Below are 25,526 nucleotides of genomic sequence, written 5' to 3'. Positions count from 1 at the left end.
AAAAAAAAAAAAGGGATAGACTGAGTTGTTTTCAGCTTCTGACTGCCTCATCTACCCTTCATCTACCCTTATCCTTGTCTTATCCATCTCTTTGTGACTAAAGCTCATGGCATATTACTAAATAGTAAATTCATTTAAAATGAATTTGAAATCAAATTTAAAATCAAGGGTGGTAAAAAAAAAAAAGTATCTGATCCCAATGTCAGACCTACTGAAGATAACTTTGAAAGTCTAATATCTGAGTTTTAGGAGCTTTACTTTTAAAGAAGTATCAGGACCACAAATACCTAACACACTGCAGTGTATCCTTCTAACCACAGAATACATAACAGATAAAGAAAACTATGAAAACACGTCTTAGATGTTTTAAACGTATTGGTATGGATTTCCCCCTTTCTGCTGAACTCATGATTCTAAGCCAACCTCTATTTCTACACAGAATATGATCAAAAAATCACCTTTGTATCAGCTTTTTTTAAAATTTATAAATTCAACCTGTAGTTTCAGTCTGACAACAAAACTGTAAGGCCTCTACCAGCCTCAGGATATTGTCTGTTTCCAAAATCAGAAATGAAGTTCAAATTAAAAAGATAACTGGGCAGGGGTTCTCTTGCACGAATTGCAGAAGGTTGGAATTTGCAGCCTGTACCACGAACACATGCCAAGCAGATTTGCAATCTGTACAGCAGCATAAATAACCATTCCTATTCCTACCCACAGCTTGACATAGCTTGCCTGGGGAAGGTTATAGAGAAATTATGACTATCCAAATCAAACGTTCCCTGAATCCCCTGATTTTCACTTAGCAGTGTGACTAACTCATGCCTGCACAGCCACTGTGCTAACATCCTTGTTAGGGGATCGACAATCATCCAAAGCCATGGACAAAGCCCAGGCATTTTTGGTGATTTTACCAGAACTCTGAGCACCCAAGAGATGTGGCTGCTTCAGTCCTCGAGAACTGGCAGGGGACTCTGATACAAAGAACTTATTCTCTCTGAGACCTGATTTATATTCCAGGCTGTCCTACAGTAACACTAAAAGTTATCCACACGGATCTCCTGGAAGCCCCAGGCAAAAGAATGCTACTACTCACTAGCAAAGTGGTACAGGCTGGCAAGTAGAGAAAAACTGAGTACCAAACTGTCAGAAAAGTTCCCCCTGGCTCCTATGTATAGTCCGAGGGACAATCTGCCATATATGAAGCACTGACTGGGGACATAACCATCTTGAGAAAACACCTCTTAAACCTGTTGAGCAGAAAGTAACAAAGAAGTGAGCTCTCCAGCCATACCGATCTGCACACTTTTAATTTAATTCTGGCACATACCCATGGATATTTTATGTTTAGCACATTGATAACTGGAACCAAGTTTTCTTGGGGACTGAACTCTGACTTTTGAGTCAGACAGTGTGGCCCATGATCAAAAAGACCCAGTACAAGATTTTCAAAGTCTCTCAGCATCCAGCATGTTAAATCTATTTTGAAAAACATGAGTTTTGGCGCCACAATAAGAACGGAACTCCCTGAAACTGTGGCCCAAATGTATTAGTAATTAGGGGATATTTGCTCCAAACTGTAAGTCAGAATCAGCTGCACCTGTCTCAAAATCATAAGGGATCCCAAGAAGCACCAGCATACCCTAAGACCTATGAGACAGAGGGAGGCAGACGGTGAATTTATTTAATAGAGCTGCATCTTCAAACTCACCTGATGTCCCACAGTTTTCTTATGCTCCTTGCTTGCTTGACCTGGCCTGGCCTTGGCCGGTTTTACAGCTGTTCGAGACAAAGGCACGCGCCCTGAAGGGGTTGCCGATGTGGGGCTGAGGACCTTCTCCTCATCCTGGAATAACTCTGGTAGCAGCTTAAACTGGTTTAACAGCAGAAAAATATACAGAGGGTAAGAATCCAGCAAGTGATTGCACCCATTTGTGCTTAAGGTAGTTAGAATCCAGGCTGTGTGTAAGCACTGGGTTTTTTGTTGAACTCCACACAGGGGCAAAAGCAAAAAAGCATTCAAGCTCGTAGTACAGAGAGCGGGCCATGATTTAATACTGAAAATTTTGTGGGTTTGATCAGTGAGTCTCCTTCTGAAGATAAAATTCTGATTTTTTTTTCGTAAGGCCAGCAATAGCTTCCATGTGAAACTGTTAGGTACTGACAGCACTTTCATAAGTACCACTTGCAATTATATACGGCTGCTTTGATCTAAGAAGGAAACAACAGGGTCCTCTCATATTCCAGTGGTGCATCAGACTCCTCTGTGGTTGAAAAATATCTAGGACACTGAATAACCCAGCAGACAACAAAGAATATTCCTGCTTTATCACTCTAAATCGAAACAATCAACTTAAAAGAGGAATCATCAACTAAAAAAAAACCAAACCAAACATTAGCCAAATTTGTCTGACTGAAGATGTACTCTCAGGCCAGTGGGAGTGGAGGAAAAACCTGAAACATCCTTCCAAATATCAGACAGGGCTTCTGGTTTCCTTTCTCTAATGGCTACAAAATACACCCATGTATAATAGCTGCTTTGAAGTAACTTGTAACTAAAAATAAAACCACCAGGTCTTTCTACTGACAGCTATAGCACTTCAGAAGCATTATAAGAGTAAGAAAGTCTGAACTTCACTACCTGTCAATGAATAATCTTTTATCTAGCATCTGTGCATTTTCTCCCAAGAGATAGGAGCATTCAATTTTCAGTACTAGAAAGTGCTTGGGCTAAGTACAACCTAAAAAATAAAAAAATTGGTTTTGCCTTATAAAACTTGGTGAACATGCACAATATCCAATGAAACATGCGGCGCAACAAAATGGTACTTGTGCTCTGTGGTTGTGCCAGATGGACTAGCAGAAGGCAAAGTAGCATCCAGCACAGCACTCCAGCATCATATAATGACGACAAATGCTGCAAAGGGATCCTAAATTCCTCAACTAAAAAAGGAGTATCACATCTTAGCAGGATTAGGAGCAGAATCACCTTAGGTTACCTCTCGCTGGTGGAAGAATGACATTTCCAGGGGGTGGTTTACCCCGTCTCCTTCCATGACTCAACAAAGAGTTCAGGGTGACTGGGCCACCACCACCTGCTTCGGCTGCCCGCGGTCAGATGGAGCGAGTTGCTGTGCACAGGCACCTGAGCTACGGAGCCAAGGCTTTGCATCCTGTACAGAAACTTATTTGAAGGCAATCTGCTTTGTCTGAAACTCCTGATGCTCTCACACAGCAGGAGCGGGGGTGGGAAGGGGGTGCCCAGTCTTTCGATTGCAGATGGATGAGCTCTTCTAAGCTATCAGTACCTAAGACTCATTCCCTTTTTCCAATCCTGGGAAAATCCGCCTGTAAAAATGGGCAAACGCATTTCAAAGGTGCCACTTCCACAGACACTGCCTCCGTTGCTGCATGCAGAAGAAAGGAGCAATGTCTGGCCTTCTGCAGCCCCGGCCAACGACAGGAGAGCACTGCTGCAATGATCCACACTGTGAGGGCATTCATGTTTTCTTTTGGGTTTTAGTACCTTATCAATTTTCTTTGTTTCGCAGAACACTTGGAGTGTTCAAAGAGATGGAAAACACTGATCAAAGGGCAGATAATTCAGGTGGTAGAAAACAAGCAAGCAAGCATTTTATTTTTTTTTTTCCTTGTAATTTTTTTTTTTCAGACAACTTAACAGACATGCTGCTAACAATCTTACAGATCATTTCTTTCAATACAGAGCCACAACAGAAGATTTTAACAACATGCCAGTAGCAAGCATAAAAGCTGAGGACTTGTATTGCTTTCATGATACATGCAAGGAAACTGAACTAGTTCAAAGAGGTCCTGTGGGTGGATTTATAGGGAAGGCCAAAATAAATAGCTAAACACTAAAGTGCCTGCCAAGAGCAGTGTGTGTCATGCACTTTGGAGAGCAGTGCAGCATTCGAGCTGTATGTGAGAGTGGGCACGGGCAGGATGGCAGATGATGCATTCAATTTAGAATTACCTTCTGTTGAATGTGCACAGCAAACCCAGAAAACAGAGACAACAACAACAACAAAAAATCAGAAATGCAATCCCACTACAACTACTAATAAAGAGGGCCTGCTGAAAAATAAAAATGGAACATTCTTCTTTTGAAAATGTATTTGCTTCACAGCTGATTTTTTTTTAAAACACTGGTTTTGGTAAAATTTACCACTGGGGAAAACCATGTTGTTTCTTAGTGTTTAGACGGAGTTGACTCAACCTACTGAGCTTGCCTGACCTGTTGTCATGTTCTTAGGGCAGCTGTGTTCCCCTTCCTCACCTCGGAGCAGTCCTGCAGAGCTCCCTGCTGTGCCACAGCACAGCCCCAGCGACAGGCAGCTGGTCCCTGCCACCCGCCTCCCACACGCCCAGGAACTCACTTCACTCAAACCACGTCAACACTGAAAGTCTGCTGTGGTTTTTCATTATACTACAGGTTTTAATCATTTAGCTTCATACATCTCCTCAGAATAGAAACAGAAGAGAAAAATGTTGGTTTTCCTGATAGAATAGTATAATTTTAAATAGCCTGTCCTTGATACCCAGCTTCCTGGGCCATTAGAGCTAGCCAATTCCCAACAGCCATCACAGTGCAATGTCAAGTTAATTGCCTTCACATTTCAGAAGACCACAACTACCATTTTTGCCATTAAAAAAAGCAGACGGTGCCACTGAAGGCCTGTTCTATAATATTCCTTCATGGAGTAATTTTCAATTCAGATGTTATCTTTCTTTCATAGATATCATGAAGGCAAAACTCCATAAATTCTGGTTTGTGTCCTTAGGGTCTATAAATTTCATTCCTCTCTCATTTTGTTTCTGGAACAGAACTTGTCTCTCCTCCAGAAATTTTTTGCTCAATTGTCAGGCCATAAACAAGGAGCTTCTGTTTTCAGATTACAAAATTCAGGGCTTAACTGTTAAGCCTTCTTATACTACTACAGTATATTAGAATTCCTTGATGCCTTTACAGGAAATAGAGCAAAATTTTGTGAAAAGTAAAAAAAAAACAACAAAAAACAAAACAAACAACCCCCTCCCAAAAAAACCCCAAGGAGTGAAATCAGTGGCTAACACTGATCTTACATGGAGGAAAATTAGACTACAGGACTTTCTAAATTCATACAGACAGACAAGAAAAACTCAAAAACTATGTTCAATTTCAGTTGACCTGATACCAAGGGAGAAATACTTCCTAGGCTTATAAGAAATTTTACATGACCCTTGATTCAAGGATTCACAACTGCAGAAGAAAAAAAAAAAATCCTTATACTAACCTTACTTGATTTTAGGACCTTAATTTGTTCTTCATAAACTGTGTCTTTATTCTTTTCCAAAAAGCCTTCACATTGATATTCCACCTGAAAACCATAATTTTACCAAAAAAATAAGTATTAAAAGTCTTTAATAAGAATGTTTTGCATAGAATTCACCAACATTTAAAACAGATAATTCTTGTGGATGTTGAAAATATCAGCTCCCAAGTGCATTTTTATTATATATTTTCCTCAAAGAGAGTGCTTTTCCAGTAAAATGTGAACCATTAAAACATAGAGATGAACACTGTTACTGTATTACAGCACATATATTTCACTGCTGAGATGCCTGTGGTAAGACAGCAGGATTGAATGGTTACAATAAAGGTGAAGAATCAAATGTATGTTGAGCATCTCCTTCACTGAAGTTATCAGGGCTGCAAAATTGTGTGAAATTCATCTGAGAACAAAGTATCTCACCTCATCTCATCAGCTGAGAGGCAGTAAGTAGATCTGCCTGCAGCTTACTATGAAAATGCCTCGTTTGTACTCAGACTATTTTTACCAGAAGCAGTAAAAAGTCTGAACATTGTGACAAGACATAACAATCCTCTATCACAGGGCCGTGGAGTCTCCTGGACCAAAGAGCCACTCCCGTGCATCAGATAAAAACCTAGTATTTAGTTTACTGTCCTAATTCAAGGCTGAACAAAAACTACTGTTAAAAGTCTATACCTTAGAACTCGATCTTGTACCAGTGGGAGCGCAGACTATAAAACAGAAGAGCAGACCCTTACAGCACTTTTGTTCCTTCAGAGCAAACAGCCTGAAGCCATCGGCAGCCCCTCTCTCAGTGCAGCCATCTATCCGTGCTTACACAAGGACACTGCACCCCAGGCTGCAAAACATTTCAAAAAATTCCTAGGGGGTAAGGTGGCAGAGGATCTCCTCAAGCTGAAAGCCCCCTCTGAACATTACCTCAGGTGCCATTAATGTTCTTACTGCGGGAGACAATGCCACGGGAGGGCAGCAGAATCTCTGCCTTCTCCCAGAGAAGACAACGCCAAGGCACAGAGGTTACTAACCTGCCAGCTACAGCTTTAGTTTTTCCTTCGAGATGTCTGTATGTGTTCACATAAGGAAAGCATATAATGCTTAGCACAGGCAGGGCATCAGAGCTTAGAGCTTTGCCAATACCTGCTTGGAGCTACTTCTAGCTTTCCTTGGCCCTCACTGCTCAGACCAGGCATAGAAAAGCCTTGTTTTCAAATACCAAAAGTTTAGCCTAATGAACAGTATATAAAATATTCACTAAATCCTTCGTGTTCTCTCACCCGCCAAATAAAACAGAACTCATGAATCTAAATAGTTACAGAGATGTTCTTGCTGCCTCCATGAAGGTAACACGAACAGGACCCCTCTTCTACGCATAAATTCAGGGACCTGGGAGAAATCAAGTGGAGGCAAATAAAGGCTTCTAACCCCCCATGTCAGCACGTACAGACCTCCTGATAAGAATACCAGAGCTTCTCCAAACTTTTTTCAACAAAGCCAACAATATTTCGAAGCAGCTTCTTTAACAGGACAACTATCTTAAACAGGATTTTAATTTTTTTTACTTTATTTTAACCTGAAGAGTTGCTCAGGTTGACGATGCACTGTGGGAGCTGAGCAACGCATGCTCCACTGAGATATCCCTCATCTCCAACGAGATATCCCTCATCTCCAACGAGATATCCCTCATCCAGCTTCCCAGAAATAGCTGTTCGCTGGCCAGCAGAGGCGAGGCTGGGAGCAGTACACACTGATAAGAAGGGTGTGTTAGTCTCCTTCCTGCTTGCACGTTCAGATGGCAGCAAAACCAACATTGTTTTGTTGTTGCTCTTTAGGTAAAGCTACGGCGAGAGATACGATTTTCTATTTTGTGTATTTCTGTGGCATAACTGGAACTGATACAATTATGCTGTGAACTGCAAATACACTAAGCTGTCATGTTGTGAAAAAGGACGGTTAGTGGTTACAGCATGTGACAGGAGTCAGGAGCTCTTGTTTGTGCTCCTGGCTCTGCACAGCTGCCAGGTCAACTTTCTTCTCCTGACTGGGTGTACACACAGGCACACATTTTGCAAGAAGCTGAGTCGAGGCAGGGATGCTGCTACTCAGCTGCTGCCTGCGACAGCCGCCCGCCCCAGGGTCCCCTCCCACACACACGCTCGAGCAACAAGCAGACACAGGAAGAGGTACTGGAGAGAAAGTCCTTACCTTGTCAGCAAAGTGCTTGATGATAAAAGCCTTATTTGACAAACGTGGTTTTTCAAAGAGGGCACATTTATTCAAATGAGTATTGTATAGTTTTTGGGCCCAAGTGTCATCCGAGCCTTTTGGCATCTACAGAAGAGAACACACAACCATTTTAAAAAGTCTTGAAAACTTTTCAGTAGCAAAAGAAGCTAGAACGACAGGGAACAACACTCCATGGTTTACTTTCAAGCTCCAACTCCTCAGATTTCCAGCACTGCCATAAGCAAGGAAGCCAGTACTGAGCTATGCACTTGCCTTTCTACCACTCCGGACTGGGTGCAGCCCGGCAGCAGGCACAGCTGCTCTGTGACACATACGATGCTAATAACACTTCCAGTGTCACACACCTGAAGGCAGGAATCCAAGAGGTACGTTATCTGGCTGAGCAGCATCTCAGCAGGTCAGAACTCATCCACCACCATTAGAGATTGCTTGTGATGCTTTGCGATACACAAGAACCCCAAGCTGGGTTTCCATTGAAGCAGACACCACACGCCATCCCCTGTACACGGCTTGGCATAAATTAAACTGAGATAAAAGACAAAAGGTGAGACACCAAGCGAGAAGCAATTTGGAGAAATCTGACAGGACCAAAGACTGCACTCGCTATGCTCAGGAAAGAGAAAGTTGCCAGAGTCAAAACAAAGGTTGATCAGAGACTCAGAAACAGATACATGATGGAGAGGAGGGAAAAGAGGCGTGACTAAAACCATTTTTTGTCCTTCTGTCATTGCCAATTCTGTTTGTGCATTCTCCAAATCCTTTCATCATCAGTGTCAAAACAATGGCTGCATGCAGATGACTTTTCCCTGTGAGACCCCAGAAGCAGGACGGCTGATGACCTCTTTCTCTATGAAAGCCACTGAACACACACCTTGCACTCCTCATCCAACAGATCCAGAATTCCCATTTTGGCCTCTATGAGGTTGATGCAAGGCTGATTGTCATAGAAATCAATCAAGGTCCATGGTATTTGTTCCTTCATATATTCTTCTTGTTCCAGCTTAAAGACATGCTACAGGGCAAAAAGAAAACACTTTTCTGAAATCAAATGCAGAATAAATATATTGAACTCTCACTTGAATTCATCTCGGCACATTAATCCAGGCTGTCAAGTGACACACTAGTTCCACTGAATAAACCCTTTACGAGTAAGTGTGTGAAAAATAAATTAACCTTTTCCCCTGGCCTAAAAACAACAGAATAAATTAAAGCACTCATCCATATGCTGTGCAAATAAGGTCTGTTTTTTCCTATTTTTTTACTATATTGTTCCGCCATTACTGTAAGCTCTTTTCTCTTGTAACAAAAACACAAAACCCAGAAAAATCCTCAAATGCGGGAATAGCAACTTATAAAGTGGGATGTGCCATGCATTTATGATTTTGAAGTTATGAACATGGCTCTATTTCAAGTAAAATTTCACTATAAATACTTTCGTGTTTCCTTGTAAAAGAACAGAGCTCCATTTTCTCTTAAATGGCTGCTGATTTTTTTCTCAGATGACGCACTGCATTACAATTTACTCTTCAAAAACCTGCAAGAATGACTCTAGGAGTATTAGCACAAGAAATCCTTTAAGCAAAACTTTGCGGAAGATTTATCTGGTACGAAGATCAATAACAATGTAGTTGTATATTTATTTTAAAATATTATCGCAAAAAACCTGCACACCTTTAATGAAATGTGCAAAGGAGATGAACTAGAACTTCAAGAAAATAAATGATAATAAGATATTAAACAGGCAAACCGTGATCTTAATAGCACAAGCAGTCTTTTTAAAAACAAAAAGACTGCTGACTCCAGTTATTTCAAATGATGGTTTATGTCTCATTTAAATTTTAATGCACACTAACTGCTCTGGCAGGCAGAACCCAACTCAGAGCAGGGCAGTGGTGTGGGCAGGGGCCGGGGGTGCTGCAGACACCTGTATCTGGGGAGCCGGCCCCAGCTCAGCACACAAGCCCACAAATGCCTCACAGCTCTGGGGCACACATCTGCTAGACAGCAGAAAACTCTCCTGACAAGGCGCTTTACCCCTTTTATTTATGAGCTCCACGCCATCCTCCCCCAGCAGCGCTCCCTGAGAGCGCCCGCGGGAGCCCTTCCTTCCCACGCTGCCGCTAACGCCCGCCTCACACGCCGAGGTCACTCCTGACAGGAAAGCCAACGGGAGCGTTTTATTGGCGACTCATATCCCACCTAAGTCCTGAAAGAAAACGTAAAACCATTTCCTCACTGTAAAGGAATTGGCAATTACACGGTGATAAATGTCTTCAGACCTAATTTGCCTCATGGGCTGCGGGTGGGCAGGCAGGGGAAGGGTGGCCAGGGAGGCCAGGCTGGCTGGGCACTCCCCGAGCAGCCTGCCCTCAGCCACGGGAAGAGTTGCTGCCTGCCACCAGGCACGGGGCTTTAATTTAAAGCACTTCCACCCCGTGTACCTGCACAGCAGCCCAACGGGTCTGTGTCCACCAGCAGTGGGTTTGGTAGCTTGGTGGAGCATCAAAAGCCCCCTCGCCCTGTCCTTTGTGAGACGAGTGCTTACAACAACAGCACAAGAGGGAAAAGTAAAAAAGCAAAGAAGCAAACCCTTACAACTCTTAGAGTGACTAGATTTGTTCTGTAGAGCTGAGAAAACTCCAAGAAACCTTGCACTTAGCAGTTACGACATCCCACTTAGGACATCCCCGCCGTGGCAGCACCAGCCCAGAGAGGGCACGCGGGGCTGGAAAGCCCAGCCTCTGCTCCAGCACCCGGCTGGCTCCCCACCAGGCATCCCTGCTGCTGGGGTGAACCAGGGTGCAGGGATCCTGTGAGCACACACTGCCGTGGAGGCACACTCGTAAAGAGTTCAAAGCTATTCCCATACTGCAGCAGAGCCTAGCAACAGACCTGGCATAAATAACTTGCCTCATCATTATGCAGGTAAGATATATAATTACAAACGTCACTAAGGCTGAGGAGAGAGAGAGAATCGTGATCTCTCTGGAGGAGGGGGAAGAGGCGCCTCTTGCCACACGTCAGTCATCAACTTTAGGATGAGGCTGAAAACCCTCAGAAAATAACTCCAGGAGAGGAAGCGCGGGTGGCAGGTTTCCAGCAGCGAAGCCCTGATCTCTGCTGCCCATGCACAGGCTCTCTTTGGGGGTTACAGAGACACTGCTAACTCCAACTTCATCCACATGGTGCTCTCATTGACAGGCAATCTTGGAGTCTTAATTGCCAAGCACTGCTTCTGCCTTTATAATTGTTACTGTGATCAGAATTTCAAATAGTCCCAGAGCAGCAGTTAGTCATAAAATCTATTTCGAGGAGATAGTCGTTCTCTCCCCATCCCCCAAAGCCCACGGCCAGGACAGCTGGTTAATAGAGTGAAGGAATTCACTGTAACCACTGGGGACCCAATTAGCAGAATGGACTTGGGTGAGGGGAAAGGGAAGAGGAAATGCCAGTCATTTCCTACTTACCATATTGAACTGCTGCTGCAGTTTTTCGTTGGCATAGTTGATACAGAACTGTTCAAAGCTGTTGATTTCGAATGTCTCAAATCTAAAATATGCAGATACTCAAAATTACTAGTGCAGTGAAAAAAAACCAAAAAACACCCCAGATTAAATGACCCCATAATTTTAAATTCCCTCCCTCCAGCCAAATTCATTGCATTACTCTCAGCACAAACAACCACAACCAAGCAACGAAGTACACAGGGAAATGGCAAATCGCAGTACATGAGCGATTCAGTGATGCTCCCTCTTTAGGCAGGGAGGAGGAACACAGGGAAGAGACTGGAGAGCACGTCAGTTATCTCTGTCCTCTCTAGAAATGCCACCCTGAAGGAACCATGAGATGACAATTCCCTTGTAACCTTCCCCAATGCAATACATAAAGGAACTACCAACAGCAAAATTCTGAAATCCCACTATAAATCTCAAACCTGAAACTCAAGACAAAGATCTGGGACAGCATGTCAAAATTGAACACCTACTGCTTTCAGATGGAATAAGCAGCTGCTAAGGGTTTGGGGTTTTTTGTGTAATTCACGCAGTGTTACACGATAAAGACAAAGACACTTTGCAGTAAGATAGTTATGTAAGAGGTAACATATTTCTGACAAAAAGACTCACCCGTAGATGTCCAACACTCCAATGAAAGAATGTTGTTTTACAGTAGCGTGAAGGGCTTTGTTCACATGATCTACAATCCAGTTAAAGAGATTAGCATAGATATGTTTGGCAAGTGCATCTCTGGCATTGATGGCATGAAGTTTAGAAATTGGCTTGATGTAGGTTTCGGTGGCAGTTGCAAGCTTCCTATGGCAGAGCCAGTGTGCCATCTCTTCATACTCCACACCCATGAGGTCACAGAAGATGGTTAGGGGTTCATGCTTGGGCTGAAAAATCCAATCTTGTTAGGTCTTGACACAGTATTACCAACAGCACACAATCACTGCAATCGTGCAATCAGAAGAACTGCCTGCCTGCAGTGATTCAACAATAAGCAGCAACAACAGCTTCCTCAGTTCCTACTCCTTCAAAACCTAACAAGTTCCCTATTCACTTACCACATTGCTGAAGTAAATTAGTGAATGACAGTTTTCCCAAAGGTATTTTGCTATACTTGTGTTCACTAAAAAGCCCCACACAGGGAACCTGCAACCTTTGCAAAAAGGAATCACCTAGCTTCACAGGGATGGACAAAATACTCAATGGTATTTTGAATTCTTATAACTAACTGTCTCAGTTTGAGTGAAGAAGCTGGAGAAAGGCAGAGGACAGGGCATCAGCTGTGTGCTAGGGGCAGAACGGACTGCAGCTCCTGAGCAGTGCTCTCCACAGCTCAGGGCGTGATGGGCAGTGGGCACTGCAGGCCAAGCCAAGAACAGGGAGAAGTGTGGAAGGGCTTTAGTGCTCTGGTCTCAGTATTTTCTCAGTGAATTCTGGAAACAAACGTTAAGAGACTGGAACACACAAATGACCTTCTCTAACTCTCAAACTGGACCGTACAAGTGAAAAAAATGACCTTTGTTTAACCAGGTAAAATCAACCAGCAAGGCTTCCACACTGAGATGGGTAAGTGAGAATCCTGCACAAAAATCCATGCAGTGCTTTCACCACTCGATGAGTTAAGTTACTACATCTTGTGACTAACAAGCAAACCGATAGCTGGAATCAAGGAGGACAGACAGGTCTTTCCTCCTAAGGAACTCCCCAACACTACTTCCTCATCACATCCACTTTGCACCTGGTGGCTCAACAGCATGCTGACAAGCAGTGTCTTGACAAGGACAGATTACAGGGGACTGTTACTACATGCCCAGTAGCTTCAGGCTACATCAACTTCATCTTTCTGTTTCCACATCCTTCTGACTTCTCTGGGGCTTCTTCCAGTCCTTATAGCACACAGCCTCCGTGGCAGTGCTGTTACACCTCCAAAACTCAGTTAACTGAGCATGTCTCCTTTCAGTTTAGCCATACCACTTTGGCTCAGAAGACAATAATAAAATAATAATAATAATAATAATAATAATGAACACTGCACAAAAGAGTGTCACATTAGGATTACTCAAGCTGACATCAAACCAACCCATTCATTCACAGCACCGTGCAGAGCCCTTCACTGAGCTCCCTGAAGCACCACCACTGCATCACCACGCCAGTGCTCCCCAGGCAGACCAGTCTGCACGGTGACAGAGCTCTATAATCACATGGCTGTTGCCAGAGAACAGCACAGCTCAGGTAGCAGATGCCACTGAGCAGACATTCACCCCCACCTGGTAGGTGTTTACCATGTCGGGATAGGATTGCACAGGAACCTGCCCTTTGTTCTAGCTCATTCAGTGGGATTCCTGCACTGGAGATACCCATTACAACACAGGCTAGCTCATCATGTCCTGGGGCTCATCAGCTTTCTACATGTGATCATTAAATGACACTTTCTTTGTAGTGAAAACCTTTTTAAGACACACCAAGGAGCCAGACTATTGCTGTGGTTTCACAGCAGCTATCCATTAGATCCCACAGACACATGGTGCACAGGCACACTCATCATCTGTGGCCTGATGAAGACCTGTTGTCTCAGCTCCAGAAACTGCGACTGCAGATCCTTGAGAAAGCAACTGACAGCAAAATGAGAAAAAAACCCAAACCCTGCGACTGTTTCTACTATTTGAAGAGAGAGAAAGATGAAGGCTGTGTAGTCCAGCAGTAGACATTCAAGGAAAGGCAAAAGGAGGAACTGGTCACTCGTGGATCCAAGGAAGAGTGACAAACCAGATCTTTGTTATTTCTTGTCTCCAGAATATGGACTTCACTGAGAAGTCTTGGTCCTCACTGAATGAGGAAATTTTTTTCAGATCAGACTATGCAGTCCTCACTGCTGACCTCCACAAAGGTAAAAAGGACTGATAAAACCACAACACTTAGACGAGTCACATGCATCATATCTGTACCACCTATGCTCAGGTCTGGACAGCCCAGAGGATTCTGCAAAGCATTTGCTTTGCAATTATTTAGGCCATTTTGGCATTTAACATTAAAAAACTCATCCTGCCAAGCATTTACTGTGGGCAGGGAATGTATTAATGTAGGAATATAAAAATCTAGACACCTGCCCGGGACTTCAAAGCTAGCCTGCCTGGGAGACTTTTCTAGGACAGATCAGTTACAGTTTTGAAACGAAATCAAGGCAGTCACTGTTATAATACAGAGAGTACTGTCTAAAGCCTCTGAACTGAGAAGAGTTGAATCCATCTGCAAAAAGAACTGCGAAAACGTTAACAAATTAGAAACAAACATACTGCTTGTGTTTTTATATTGCTACTCTTTTTCAGAAGAGGTCCCTGCAAACAAGCAGAAGGCAGAAGTGTCAGAGTAGAACCCACACCCTTCAGCTCATCTTCTACTCACAGGAATAGCGCAGCTGTCAGAATCCCGAGAAGCAAACTCCACGTTGCCCAAGTGAAGGATACCAGCAAGGATTCGAAAAATTCCCATCTGGTAGGAATCACTAATCCCTGAAAAATTATGAATAAAACGCTTTTAATGGAGAGAGAAATAAAGAACCAAATTGTATTAGGAAGAGAAAAATGGTGGGCACTGTGCATTTTTTTCAGAGACTTTGGCATTTGACAGTACTGCTTGCTACACTTCTATTAAAGATATTTTACAACCAGATGCAAAAAAAAAAAAGAAAAAAAAATCCATTCAAATGAACTATTTAATTTGCTGTTTCAAAGTGCTTTGTCAGTGACCTTCAACGCTGTAGATGCTACAGCAAGGGAATCCACCATTTGTGTTCACATCATGCCTGCTCTTCCTACACTAGATCTGTGATTACACTGCAACTTGTCTTCTTAGTGCAGTGGAAGTATCTCAGTCCCAAAGTTTATCAAACTCTCCTGGTTTTTAAACGCAGCAGCGTATGAAGAAAATACACACAATGTAGAAAACACTTGCTAGTAGACCAGATTTGGGATATGACTGTGCTTTACAAATTACCTAGCAAAGTGCAGGCCTGCCTGGTGTTTACCATTTCCTTAGCATCATCCACACCATCAATCACAGGGCTTCCACCTTGCTTCGTATAGTGAAAGTAATTTGCATTCCCTGTAAGAGAAAAAACACATCTTTTACACACACTGATGCAGAAATTCAGAGCACATCTGTGAAGCCATGTAATGATTAAGTTGCTCTTGGCAGAACCCATGATTTGAAACATGTCAGTGTATTTTTGCCTTCCGGCTCATAGAACCCACTTATTCTGGAGAAGAATTTTTTCAAGATTTAACAGTACAAGTTAAGTACTCTGAAGCTACCTGCTGTATTCCTACAACAGGTCCTCAAGCCTATTCTCTACCTAACCTTGGTTCAGACTTCCACACCCGTGGAATAATCACTTTGGAAGCAATTATTCTCCAAGTCTGAGCCAACCACCCAAGTGGGAGGTGTAGAGTTGACAGCAGCACTTTGAAATTATGGGGCAGAGATTATTATGCTATTATTGCATCAGGATATTAAAAAAATTCTATGTTGCCCATTTTCATGTTTCTGATTTATGGTCTGGTTTAGTCTTATGAGTATCCGTGATTCGTTCTGGCTGAGAAGTCCTGGTTGGAGAACTGATAGCTTCACACTACTCTGTGGACAGCACTGGGCTTCACGGGGAGAGCAATAGCTCTCCTGGGTACTGTGTAAATTCCTACAGTTTCAGTGGCCGTGCTTCCAGCTGCACTTACAGACTCCTCTTCTGATCTGCTAAAGTTTCAAGAATGCTGAAAGAGAAGTCTGCCAAATGGCTTTTTTAGTCAAAATTACATCAGTTCCTTTCTTTCCTGTGTCAGCAGATGTGAATCTTAAATGTGCCAGGATAGGGCAGAAGAGCAGAGAAACACTTTAAAACCAGAACAGTATTTCAGAAATCGTCACTGACAGGCTGTGCAGTTTTCCCACTATGAAGCTAACTTTTTATAATCTGAAAGCAGCACTGAAATTTATACTGAATTTTAAAAATTATGAGGTGATCGCCTGTCCCAAGGTCATCATCATCATGCCTTTCATTTACAAAGTACCAGTTCCTGTTAAAAAAAACCCTTTCCTTTACCACCATTTTCATTTGAAAAATGAAAAATTTCACTTATCAGTTTTGTTCTCACCAGGTTATTAGAGATGGTAAAGTAATTGGTAACAGTCCAAGAGAAGGTATGCAGATGCAAAATAAGCTTTTCAGGTGCTTATAGCAAAAATGTAAAATTCTCTAGTAGCTGGAGCCATGAAAAAAAGGTTTAAAAGGACCAGAAGAAGAGAATTCCACCCTTGCCACTGGAAAGATACTCTGTAATCCAGGACATGTTAAATCCTAGAGATTACAGCTGCAGTGTATTAGAGTACGCTGAATAAACAAATCTGTTACTTTAGTTTTATCTAAAAAACACAAAGTCTGAGACCTGCCATTTTAGTTATTTTCAATACATTTTAGTATTTCAAGGTTTAGAAGCTTAGAATTTAAAAGACAGCAATTCTTCTTTTGGTTTTAGCTCAAAAAGCTCAGAAGAGCTGCTTTGTACCTGCAATTGCACAACACAATGAATGTGAATTTCATACCTAATCGCAGAGTTTTAAACTCAGGTAATGCTGCAGAGGCACAAAGTTGGTAAAAGATGTGATAATTTCTCTCCTCTTCTGCCTTTAAAAAGAAAGGAATTGATTATTTTTCACAACTTAACAAGTGCCAGAAACATCCATAAGTAGAAAAGAATTACTATGTTTAATGCTTTCTTTAGCCTTACATTAAAAGCATAGAAGCTGCATGGAAAAAGGAAAGATAAATCAGCATCTATCATTTCCTTCTTGGTTAATTCAATCCATTTTCAACAGCAAGAAGCATGCAGACATTTTCACTTCAAAAAAATGTATGATTTCACTTTTCAGAACTGTGGATTACTATTAAATATAGATCAGGATTCTATGGGTGGGTGAAATGATCACACTTAAAAGCTTTTCGTTTTTCCAAAAATAACTAATACCATTCGCCTCAGCATTTATAATAAGCCGGTGAAGGGAGTATCTTTCTTCCCAGGGCAAAGCTGGAATTTTCAAATGAAGGACAAACACAGCTCAGAAGGTTATGACTCATGACCAACACCTAATTCTGAACTTAAGCGCTCTAAATTTAGTAACTTCAAAACAAACGAAAAAAGAAAAAAATACTCTCTTCCAGCTAAACCGTTTGCCAAAAGTCTCTCATTTTTAAAATATACAACAGTACTTCACCTAATGCCCCTACACAATGCCAACTGTAATTATTTGGTTTATACCTTTAGGCAGCCAGTCAAGGATAAATCCATTTTCACTGAGCTTAGACTATAAGGCAGGGAAAGATGAAGTGTGGGAGACAAAAAGGTTGTGGATTGGTTCAAGTATGAAATACTGAAATGAAGAGATTTCAAGAAAGATGACATTACATACTCTCTTTTGCCTCAATAATGGCAGTTGAGACTCATCCGTAATTGTTGCGATAGCAGCACGTTTTAACAAGAGACTGAAAGTGAGCTGAGATGGCAGCTTCACAAACCACAACAGAGCTCTTCGCGAGCAGGAGTGGTTTCTGCCAGGCTTTGAGGCTCTATTCTATAATACTACGGTAAGCGCAAACTCGTATTTAGTAGTGCACTCGAAGTATTTGATGTTTAAATACACAGCCTTTTTAATACACATTTTACAACTACGAACAATTGATATACTGGAGAGCTCACTTGGGTTTTCCTCTTCTCCCCCCTCCCCACACAGACTGTACTACAAATACACTATTTCAGCCATCTCTGAGAAGTAACTAATATCAGCAAACAATGGCTTTTTTCTTTCTTTTAGCACAGTCACATAAACATAGAGTAAGAAGATCGCATCGGTATTACCTGAAACACCACTCTTGATTTCTCCAAGAGGTAAGTTCTCATGTTAGCACCAATGATTCGATACCTCTTATCAAAACCAATTTCAATGTATTTCCCAAAGCGACTGCTGTTGTCGTTCCTTGTAGTTTTGGCATTTCCAATAGACTGAAAAAAGGGAACATTGTAAAGGTTAAACGGCTTTCAGAAATTATCAGAAGGTGTTTTAAGACGTGGTTTTATTTCTCATTATCCTACTCTGATTTGATTGGTAATAAATTAAACTAATGTCCCCAAATCGAGTCTGTTTTGCCCATGATGGTAATTGGTGAGTGATCTCTCCCTGTCCTTATCTCCACCCTCTATTTCCTCTCCCCTCTCCAGCTGAGGAGGGGAGTGATAGAGTGGCTTTGGTGGGCATCTGGAACCCAGCCGGGGTCAACCCGTCACACTGAACTTCAAAGAAAAACATTTTCTCTTCTCACATTTTAGACATCATACAGCAACTGACCTTCCAAAAAAATCCTGAAGATATCTGTGTATCAAAAGGAATGGCATTTGGAGTAATTCAGAAACAGCACAGTGCCTCCTATCACATGCCACTGTGTATGTTACCAAGAACCCAACTCCGAAGTGCACCAAAACTAAAAACCACAGAGTTGTACCTATGCCCTAGTCTCCCAGTTCACACAGCCATCCACAGGGACTCTGCACTGAAATAAAACTTGGGAAAAACAAATGAGAGCAAGTAGCAACGCTGAGTATCGGTATTCCAAATCGGTAAACAAAAGGCCAGTGAATCGGCGAGGGCTAGCTGGGCACAGCACGGGCAGCAGGGATTAGACTTGCAGAAAGCCCATTAGAGCAGCGGCACGCACGCCTGACCGAGCAGATGTCCAAGTGGGTATCGGACGGACAGCTGCTACAAAGGACGCAAGAACAAACTGCATCTCTGCACTTCCAAGAAATACTGAATTCATGCAAAATGAACACACTCAAACTGCATTTCTTGCATTTTCAAATTTTAAATTGCAGGTGTTGGCAGCAATATAATATTATAATATTTTCAGAAACCAATTATTACTTTGTATATTATTATAAAAACAGTCAAGAAAGTCTTTGGTATTATAAGATTGCTCACCAGAGTACACACTAAGCTGTACAATTCACAGAGCTGTACAGGGTAACAAAGAATGAGAGGCAGGCAATGACATATAAAAATGTGCTTTAAGACTTGACCATTTCTACATTTGCTATAGCAAAACTGTATGTAGTTATTAACTACAAAACTAATTATTCAAATAGTTGCCAGAAATGTATAACGGTCACTTGATATCACAGAGTATTTAGTAGGCAAAGATGATGTGAAATTCTAACACTAATGATAGTAGCTCATAAAACGCTGAGGTTTAGGTTGTCCAAATAGAAATTAAACAATAAAATTACCTTCTGCTCCTACAATTATTTCTTTTTACAATCAACTCAGCAAATGAGGAGTTTCTTGTTTCTAAACTGAATTACTCATTCTCTTCCTACTCTACATGGGTTAATTTGTGTTTCTGCTGATTTATCAACTGAAGAGTTCCGAAAAATAATTTTGCTATCCTAGAGTCTGTCTCAACGCTCACTCTAAAGCTTATTTAAAGTTCAAGTGTTTGAAGCTAAAAGGATAACTTTTGGCCAATTATAACAATGTTTGAAGTAATTGAAATTATAGGTATATCCAGGTTCATGAAATAGTTGTTATCCCTAGAAAATAAAAATAAAGCACCACCATTGTTTTTCGGTGGATAAAAAAAATGTGCGGACGGAAAATTCATTTCTAGTCCTCAATCTAAAATTCCTTGCTTTGGAAATTAAATCAGAAAATTAGTAGTGAGCTGATGGTCACTGATGGGGAGGTGGGGTCCAAGGAGTGGGAGAGAAGGATGTTTAGTTTGGGTTTTGAGACCAAACGAAGGGGCGCAGGGAAACCTGTTTGTATTTCACCCAGCACACGAACAGCAAGCTCAGACCCATCCCGCGGTCTCCTGCCGTAGCTGTCACTTCGCAGACGGGCAGTGGGGATGCAGCCACCTGCCTGGCCCCAGGAACCAGCTCCGTGAAGGCAGAAGGGGCGTTTGGCACCCCCAGTCCTGTTAGCCCTGCACCAATCTCCACGTGGCCAAGGGTGGTAGGACACGGCAAACGCTGGAGCAGTGAAAGGAGTGCGCGGGGGTTAGCTCACCCCTGCGGAACTGCCAGTGCTCCTCAGGGCCCAGGCTGCCCCCGCTGGGGTAGGTGCAGCTCAAGGCGAGGCTCAGCTCCCCAGCTTCCTCCCATCGCTGCACATCTGGCTGCCTCAACAGCAGAGCCCACTGCCCAGCACGGCACAGCTTGTTTTCACCCCACAAAACAGTTTCAAAACACCACACAGCACCACAAACCAGGCACCATTACCTTGTGACAGTACACACACAACTGGGATGGGGCAGCTATAGTCTGAGTATCATGAACTCATGCCAGGAGGAAAGAAGGAATAAAACATAGTTCATTTTAAAAAATACCTGAGAAAGAAAACAACGGCAGGAATTTGCATTTCGCATTTCACTGGACAGTCCATTTACTCATGTCTATCCACTAATACTTCAAACTATTGCCCAAAGGTGCTAAACATCTACCAGGACATCAGTTGTCCCAAACATTTTCTTAGGGTGTCCATAGGCATGTGTGTGCCTACAGACAGTGCTACTTCTCTCAAGGAGTTCCCCCACGACTGCTTCTCTATGATGAATCATTTCTTAACGTAGTTCCTTAACCTCAGCTACAACTTGAATCTACACATGTAGGCAAAGACACACACACACACAAAAAAATTCAGATGAGCCTAAGAAATGTTTTCTGCTCGGCCATGGCATCAGAACTACAGCATCTCCTGGTCTTGCTGGAGAACAGAGATCCTGGAGCAGGAGGGAACCGCACACGTTATCTCACAGTCGATTGCCAGCACCTATGCTCCCAACCCAATGGCTGTGGGACTTGACTACAGTTAGTTACACAAATTTCCAAACTGAAACATTAGTCTGAGCTCATTATAGCAAAATTACATCTTTTGCTATGTTTTTCTCCATTTTATTTTTTTTTTCTCTTTCTTTTTCCAAAACAAATGGTGTGCACCTCATGTAACTTTCTCTACCTTCCCTAACTGGATTTCCTAAAACTGAACATTTGCTTTATTCAACAACTCTCTTCACTTTAAAGTATAATCTACCTGCCCCCACCGTGTGATGTACATGTTCAGTGGGTAAGACCAGAAGTTTTAATCCTCTTTGGAATTTCATACACAAAATCAGTCTTCTGAGCTTGCATTTGGTCAGCAGTCTGGGAACTACCAGTGTAACAAAGCTGAAGAGATTTAAAGCAGTATTCATATAAAATTACATTGTTATGTGAAATACATTAACAATACCAAAACATTACTGCTTGTCTTCTCTCAGTCTTTCATAAATACTACATAAAAATATGCCTAAAGCACCTCCTGATAAATGGATTAAAAAAAAAAAATTAAAATATATTTATTCTAGGTTCTTTGATCCTTGAAAAAAAGTATGGATTGCTCTCTCTACTGAATGCTTATGTTAGGCCCAGAATAATAACTGCAGCTGGAGGGTGGGGATTAGCTCTCTTACCTCCATGATGGGGTTGGAAGCCAAGACTTTCTCCTCAACATTGGCTTCACTGGCAGATCCACTGACCGTGGCAAAGTACCTCATGGCATACTTAGCAGAGACGGTCTTTCCAGCTCCAGATTCCCCACTCACAATGATTGACTGATTTCGCTCATCTCTGAAACACAAAGATATGTTAATTACCAGCTGTTCTCTCAAGGACTTATTTTCTGTGTCCCCAACTTGGCAACAACCCTTCCAGTATAAATGTTAGCAATACAGCCTCATGTAAATGCATGTGGCAGAAACGAGGCTGCTGGTGCCCAAGCTGCCTGGATGGCTGATTGCCTGCACCCAGGATGCTCAGTCAGGGCTGATGCTGCCGTGACAGCCCAGCAGAGCTGCTCTAGAGAACCTGGCTGCAGTAAAGTACCCGTTACCACTATTCACTACGTGCTCCTGCAGGTACTTCCATCCGGAGCCTGTGGTACAGTGCTCCACTAAAGTATCAGCACCCATTGGTAAAGATCATTACTGCCATCTTACAGATAATCAACAGCAAGTCAGGAACAGAAACTTTGCATCCTTCTGATGCAATCACTAGCTCTTCCCAGAATTGTTCTGAATATGAAAAACTCTTCTCATTTAAAAAAATAATCTCTATTTGCTAATAGAACAATTTTCTCTCATCTCAAAGAGGGCTCTATCCATAAACCCCAACTGTATGACTAATCAACACACTATAAAACAACAAGGATAAAATTAGCATTTAGGTAGCCTGAATCTTTTTAAAAGACAGACCATACAGGCTTTATACAGTGTATTTCCAAAGCAAAAAAAGTTAAATGATATTTTTTCAAAGTACTCCTATGATCTGAGTGAGCTTAACTCTATCTTACATATTGGGGAAAGAAGGGATAAAATTTTATCCCAAAGCTTTGCAGACCTGGGGCTGGAACACACAAAGTAGAACCAAGCCCCAGCCCAGGCTGCACTTACACCACAGTAACTGTGAATGAAATTTCAGGCATGCACACATTCAGGCAGCACATACCCAGGCTGTGAGGCCTCCAAACACCTCACTGAAGCCATCGGTAAATGCTGTGCAGGGCGAGCAAAGAAATATGCATTTAAAAACTCTTTGCAGTTGCTGTAGCCTAAAGGTCCTCCAGAAGATCTAGGGTTCTATTTCTGAGATGGTCAAAAAAAAAAAAGCTGTTGATGAAAGTATGAAGCTAAATTACAGATCACATTGTTACTCTCAAGCTGTTACCTATCTTCAAAAACATGACCAAGCCCCCGATAAGAGCACAACTCCAGCACCTACTTTCTGTTGCACAAAGACGTAGGTTAAAGGACCCTCTGGTTATGATACACATCTCCGGGAGACCCGAGCTGAGATTCATTTAACCAAATGAAGGCGTCAGTTGAAGCCAGACTCACCATATTTTGGTACAAGGAAATTACTTGAACCGTCTGAGTGATGATTTAAATTTAATAGGAAAGTGTTAAGAAGATCAAAGCAACCTAATTTTATGTTCTCAACTTCCATTTAACACATGCGATAGGTGTGAATGACTACAGCACAGTTCACACATTCACATACACCAAGCTGTCAAGTCTCAGTGGGGAAGTTGTGGGAAACCATAACTATTCAGCTTGATACCAGGTTGTGTGTAGCCCAGGTTACAAAGACTGAACTGCCAGAGATACCAGCCTTGGCCACAGGAAAATGAAAACGCCCGTTGATGAGATCTATTATTACAGCAGCCGCCGAGCCTGCTGCACATGCTCCTCAGAGAGGGCTGTGGTGCCTGGGATGTCTTGCAGTAGCAAAGATTTCCAGCTGGGAAGAGAAGAAACACTCTTGCTTCTTCCCCATTCCCCCTCCCAGAGGCCACCAGCAGTAGACAGACGTGCTGGAGGGACAGCCTGGAGCTCTGCAGGTCAGGAGGAGGCACGAGTTATATGGATGCTCATGGTCAAAAAGCACAGCGGGAGGATGCGGGAGAAGTCCAACCAAAAGCAGGACATCTAGGCTTAAATGGCATAACTGGTAATAAACAATTTTCCTCTCACACAGACAGTTCCTGCAGTGAGTCAGGGAATAATTTCTTCATAGGTCTGGCATTGCTCTCTCTTTTATTCCTCCTGTGCTCTTTCAAATAGAAAAAACCAACTCATACCATTCTAAAATATGAAACTTCTGGTCTGATTTCAGGAGCTGCCTCACACAGAAGATGGACAACAACATAACAAGCTTTTCATTTGCAGGTCACCAGCTCTGTTTCATGTATTAAATATCATTAAATATATGAAGACTCAGGAAGCTCAAGCCCTATGAAATGTATCCTCTGATGATTAAGCTTATTTTTAGCTTAGTTCCCAAATACAGAAAGACTTTCAGAAAACAAAGTAATGCAGCCTCAGTACAAGACTTCTGACAAAACTGTCAACAAAAAACTCTGTTGCCAAGAGAGGAACATCAAAATAAAGGTGTCTCATTCTAACTGTCACATCCTAAAGGACATGTGTGAGAGCATGGAAAGTGCCTGCTGGTTTTGCAGTCCCTGTTTCCTGAGGAGCGGTAGGAAACACTAGGCTCTTCAGAGCATGGCAGAGGAGGGAGCTCCATGTTTTCAAAGCCAGTAATGAAAAAATGAGGTTGAAATAATTTCTCCTTAAGAACATTGTTGCTAATTAGCCTCGAGTTTCCTTCCCCCACGACATAAGACAGGAAGACATACCCTCCTCCTTAGCACTCATTCACATGCTCAGGACTAAGGGATTCATTATTATATTACTGTATAAGTACACATACACACACGCTCTTCAAGACACGGCTGGCTCTGTGCGAGCTGAAAACGTTGCTGCAACTCCTTCTGCAATGAATATTTGTGTTTGCAGCAGCTACAGCCATCACGAGAAACAAAGGGCTCACTCACTGTCTGCAGGAGAGCCCTCTCGCGTTGCCCTGCCAGCGCTCCAACCACGCTCAGAGCCACTCTTGTCTTCAAAAGTACATTAGTCCATTGTTTAGCTTTAACACACTGCAGTGACCATCTTCTAGCACATTATTCTTTCTGCTTTTTGGCAGAGAGAAAGGAAAACACAACAAAACGCCCAAGATCACACTCAACATGTGAAGGAGGAGAGAGGAGAGTGTAACACAACCCCCCCAAATACAACATCAGCAGGGGATGAGCTGTTATTGCCACAACCCCAGGGAGGACTCGGTGTATGGATGTCCTACCACAGGCAGCAAGATAGATGCTTAGTCTTTCAAGGAGAAAGGTGGGGTAGCCCTGACAGGCAGCTGTGCCAGCTCAGCAGAGGGCTCCTTTTACGTCATTAAACTTTAAAGAAACAAAATGCCACATTAAAAAGAAAATAACAAGTAAAATTGAATCGAAACAACTTGGATATTGCATGAAAAGTGGTGAGAATTACTTTTAATGGTTCGGTATAAGCAATGGTCCATCTAAAATATAACCTCGGCATATGCCAAATGAAATGTTAACCATCAGGCTGCATTAAAACCACAAAATAACAAAAATAAACCCAAAACGATGGAAAAAAAATCCCCAGAAAACATACGTAACAACACCCTGAGTTCTTTCTCAGCTATAAATAACACCTTTGGAGTTATTTTTAGTTAAATCATTAGCCCCCAACCTTTGACCTAACATTCTGAGCACTTAACATGTCACCAGTCAGAAAAAAAAGCTATAATTAAAACTTTCAGCCAATGAAACAAGTAAGTAGGGCAACAGTGTTATGTGTGACACCACTTTGCTGCCTGATGCCACAATCCATTATCTGTGCAATACTTCATCTTCTTGGGGCTTTTTCTCTGAATAAAGGACATAATTAGATGATTTTAAAATTAAGATTACTATTGAAATGGAGGGAACATTT

The 25,526-nt window shown here is 42.2% G+C and overlaps 1 protein-coding gene across 1 annotated transcript in view; it reads right to left on the bottom strand.

The window, feature by feature from the left end:
• The window catches only part of MYO5A (myosin VA), a 101,646-nt gene that overhangs the window by 38,091 nt on the left and 38,029 nt on the right, over window positions 1-25,526 (bottom strand). Inside the window, exons 5-15 of the mRNA XM_074917357.1 lie at window positions 21,630-21,786; window positions 17,986-18,129; window positions 16,676-16,757; window positions 15,074-15,181; window positions 14,483-14,589; window positions 11,702-11,967; window positions 11,045-11,126; window positions 8,449-8,589; window positions 7,536-7,661; window positions 5,295-5,378; window positions 1,712-1,873 (exon numbers count right to left, since the gene is read on the bottom strand). Coding sequence (XP_074773458.1) covers window positions 1,712-1,873; window positions 5,295-5,378; window positions 7,536-7,661; window positions 8,449-8,589; window positions 11,045-11,126; window positions 11,702-11,967; window positions 14,483-14,589; window positions 15,074-15,181; window positions 16,676-16,757; window positions 17,986-18,129; window positions 21,630-21,786 — 1,459 coding nt within the window. The remainder of the gene's footprint in view (window positions 1-1,711; window positions 1,874-5,294; window positions 5,379-7,535; window positions 7,662-8,448; window positions 8,590-11,044; window positions 11,127-11,701; window positions 11,968-14,482; window positions 14,590-15,073; window positions 15,182-16,675; window positions 16,758-17,985; window positions 18,130-21,629; window positions 21,787-25,526) is intronic.

This window comes from Athene noctua, chromosome 13 (genome assembly GCF_965140245.1).
Source record: "Athene noctua chromosome 13, bAthNoc1.hap1.1, whole genome shotgun sequence".
Taxonomy (NCBI): Eukaryota; Metazoa; Chordata; class Aves; order Strigiformes; family Strigidae; genus Athene; species Athene noctua.
This window is presented reverse-complemented; position numbering and strand designations above follow the sequence as displayed.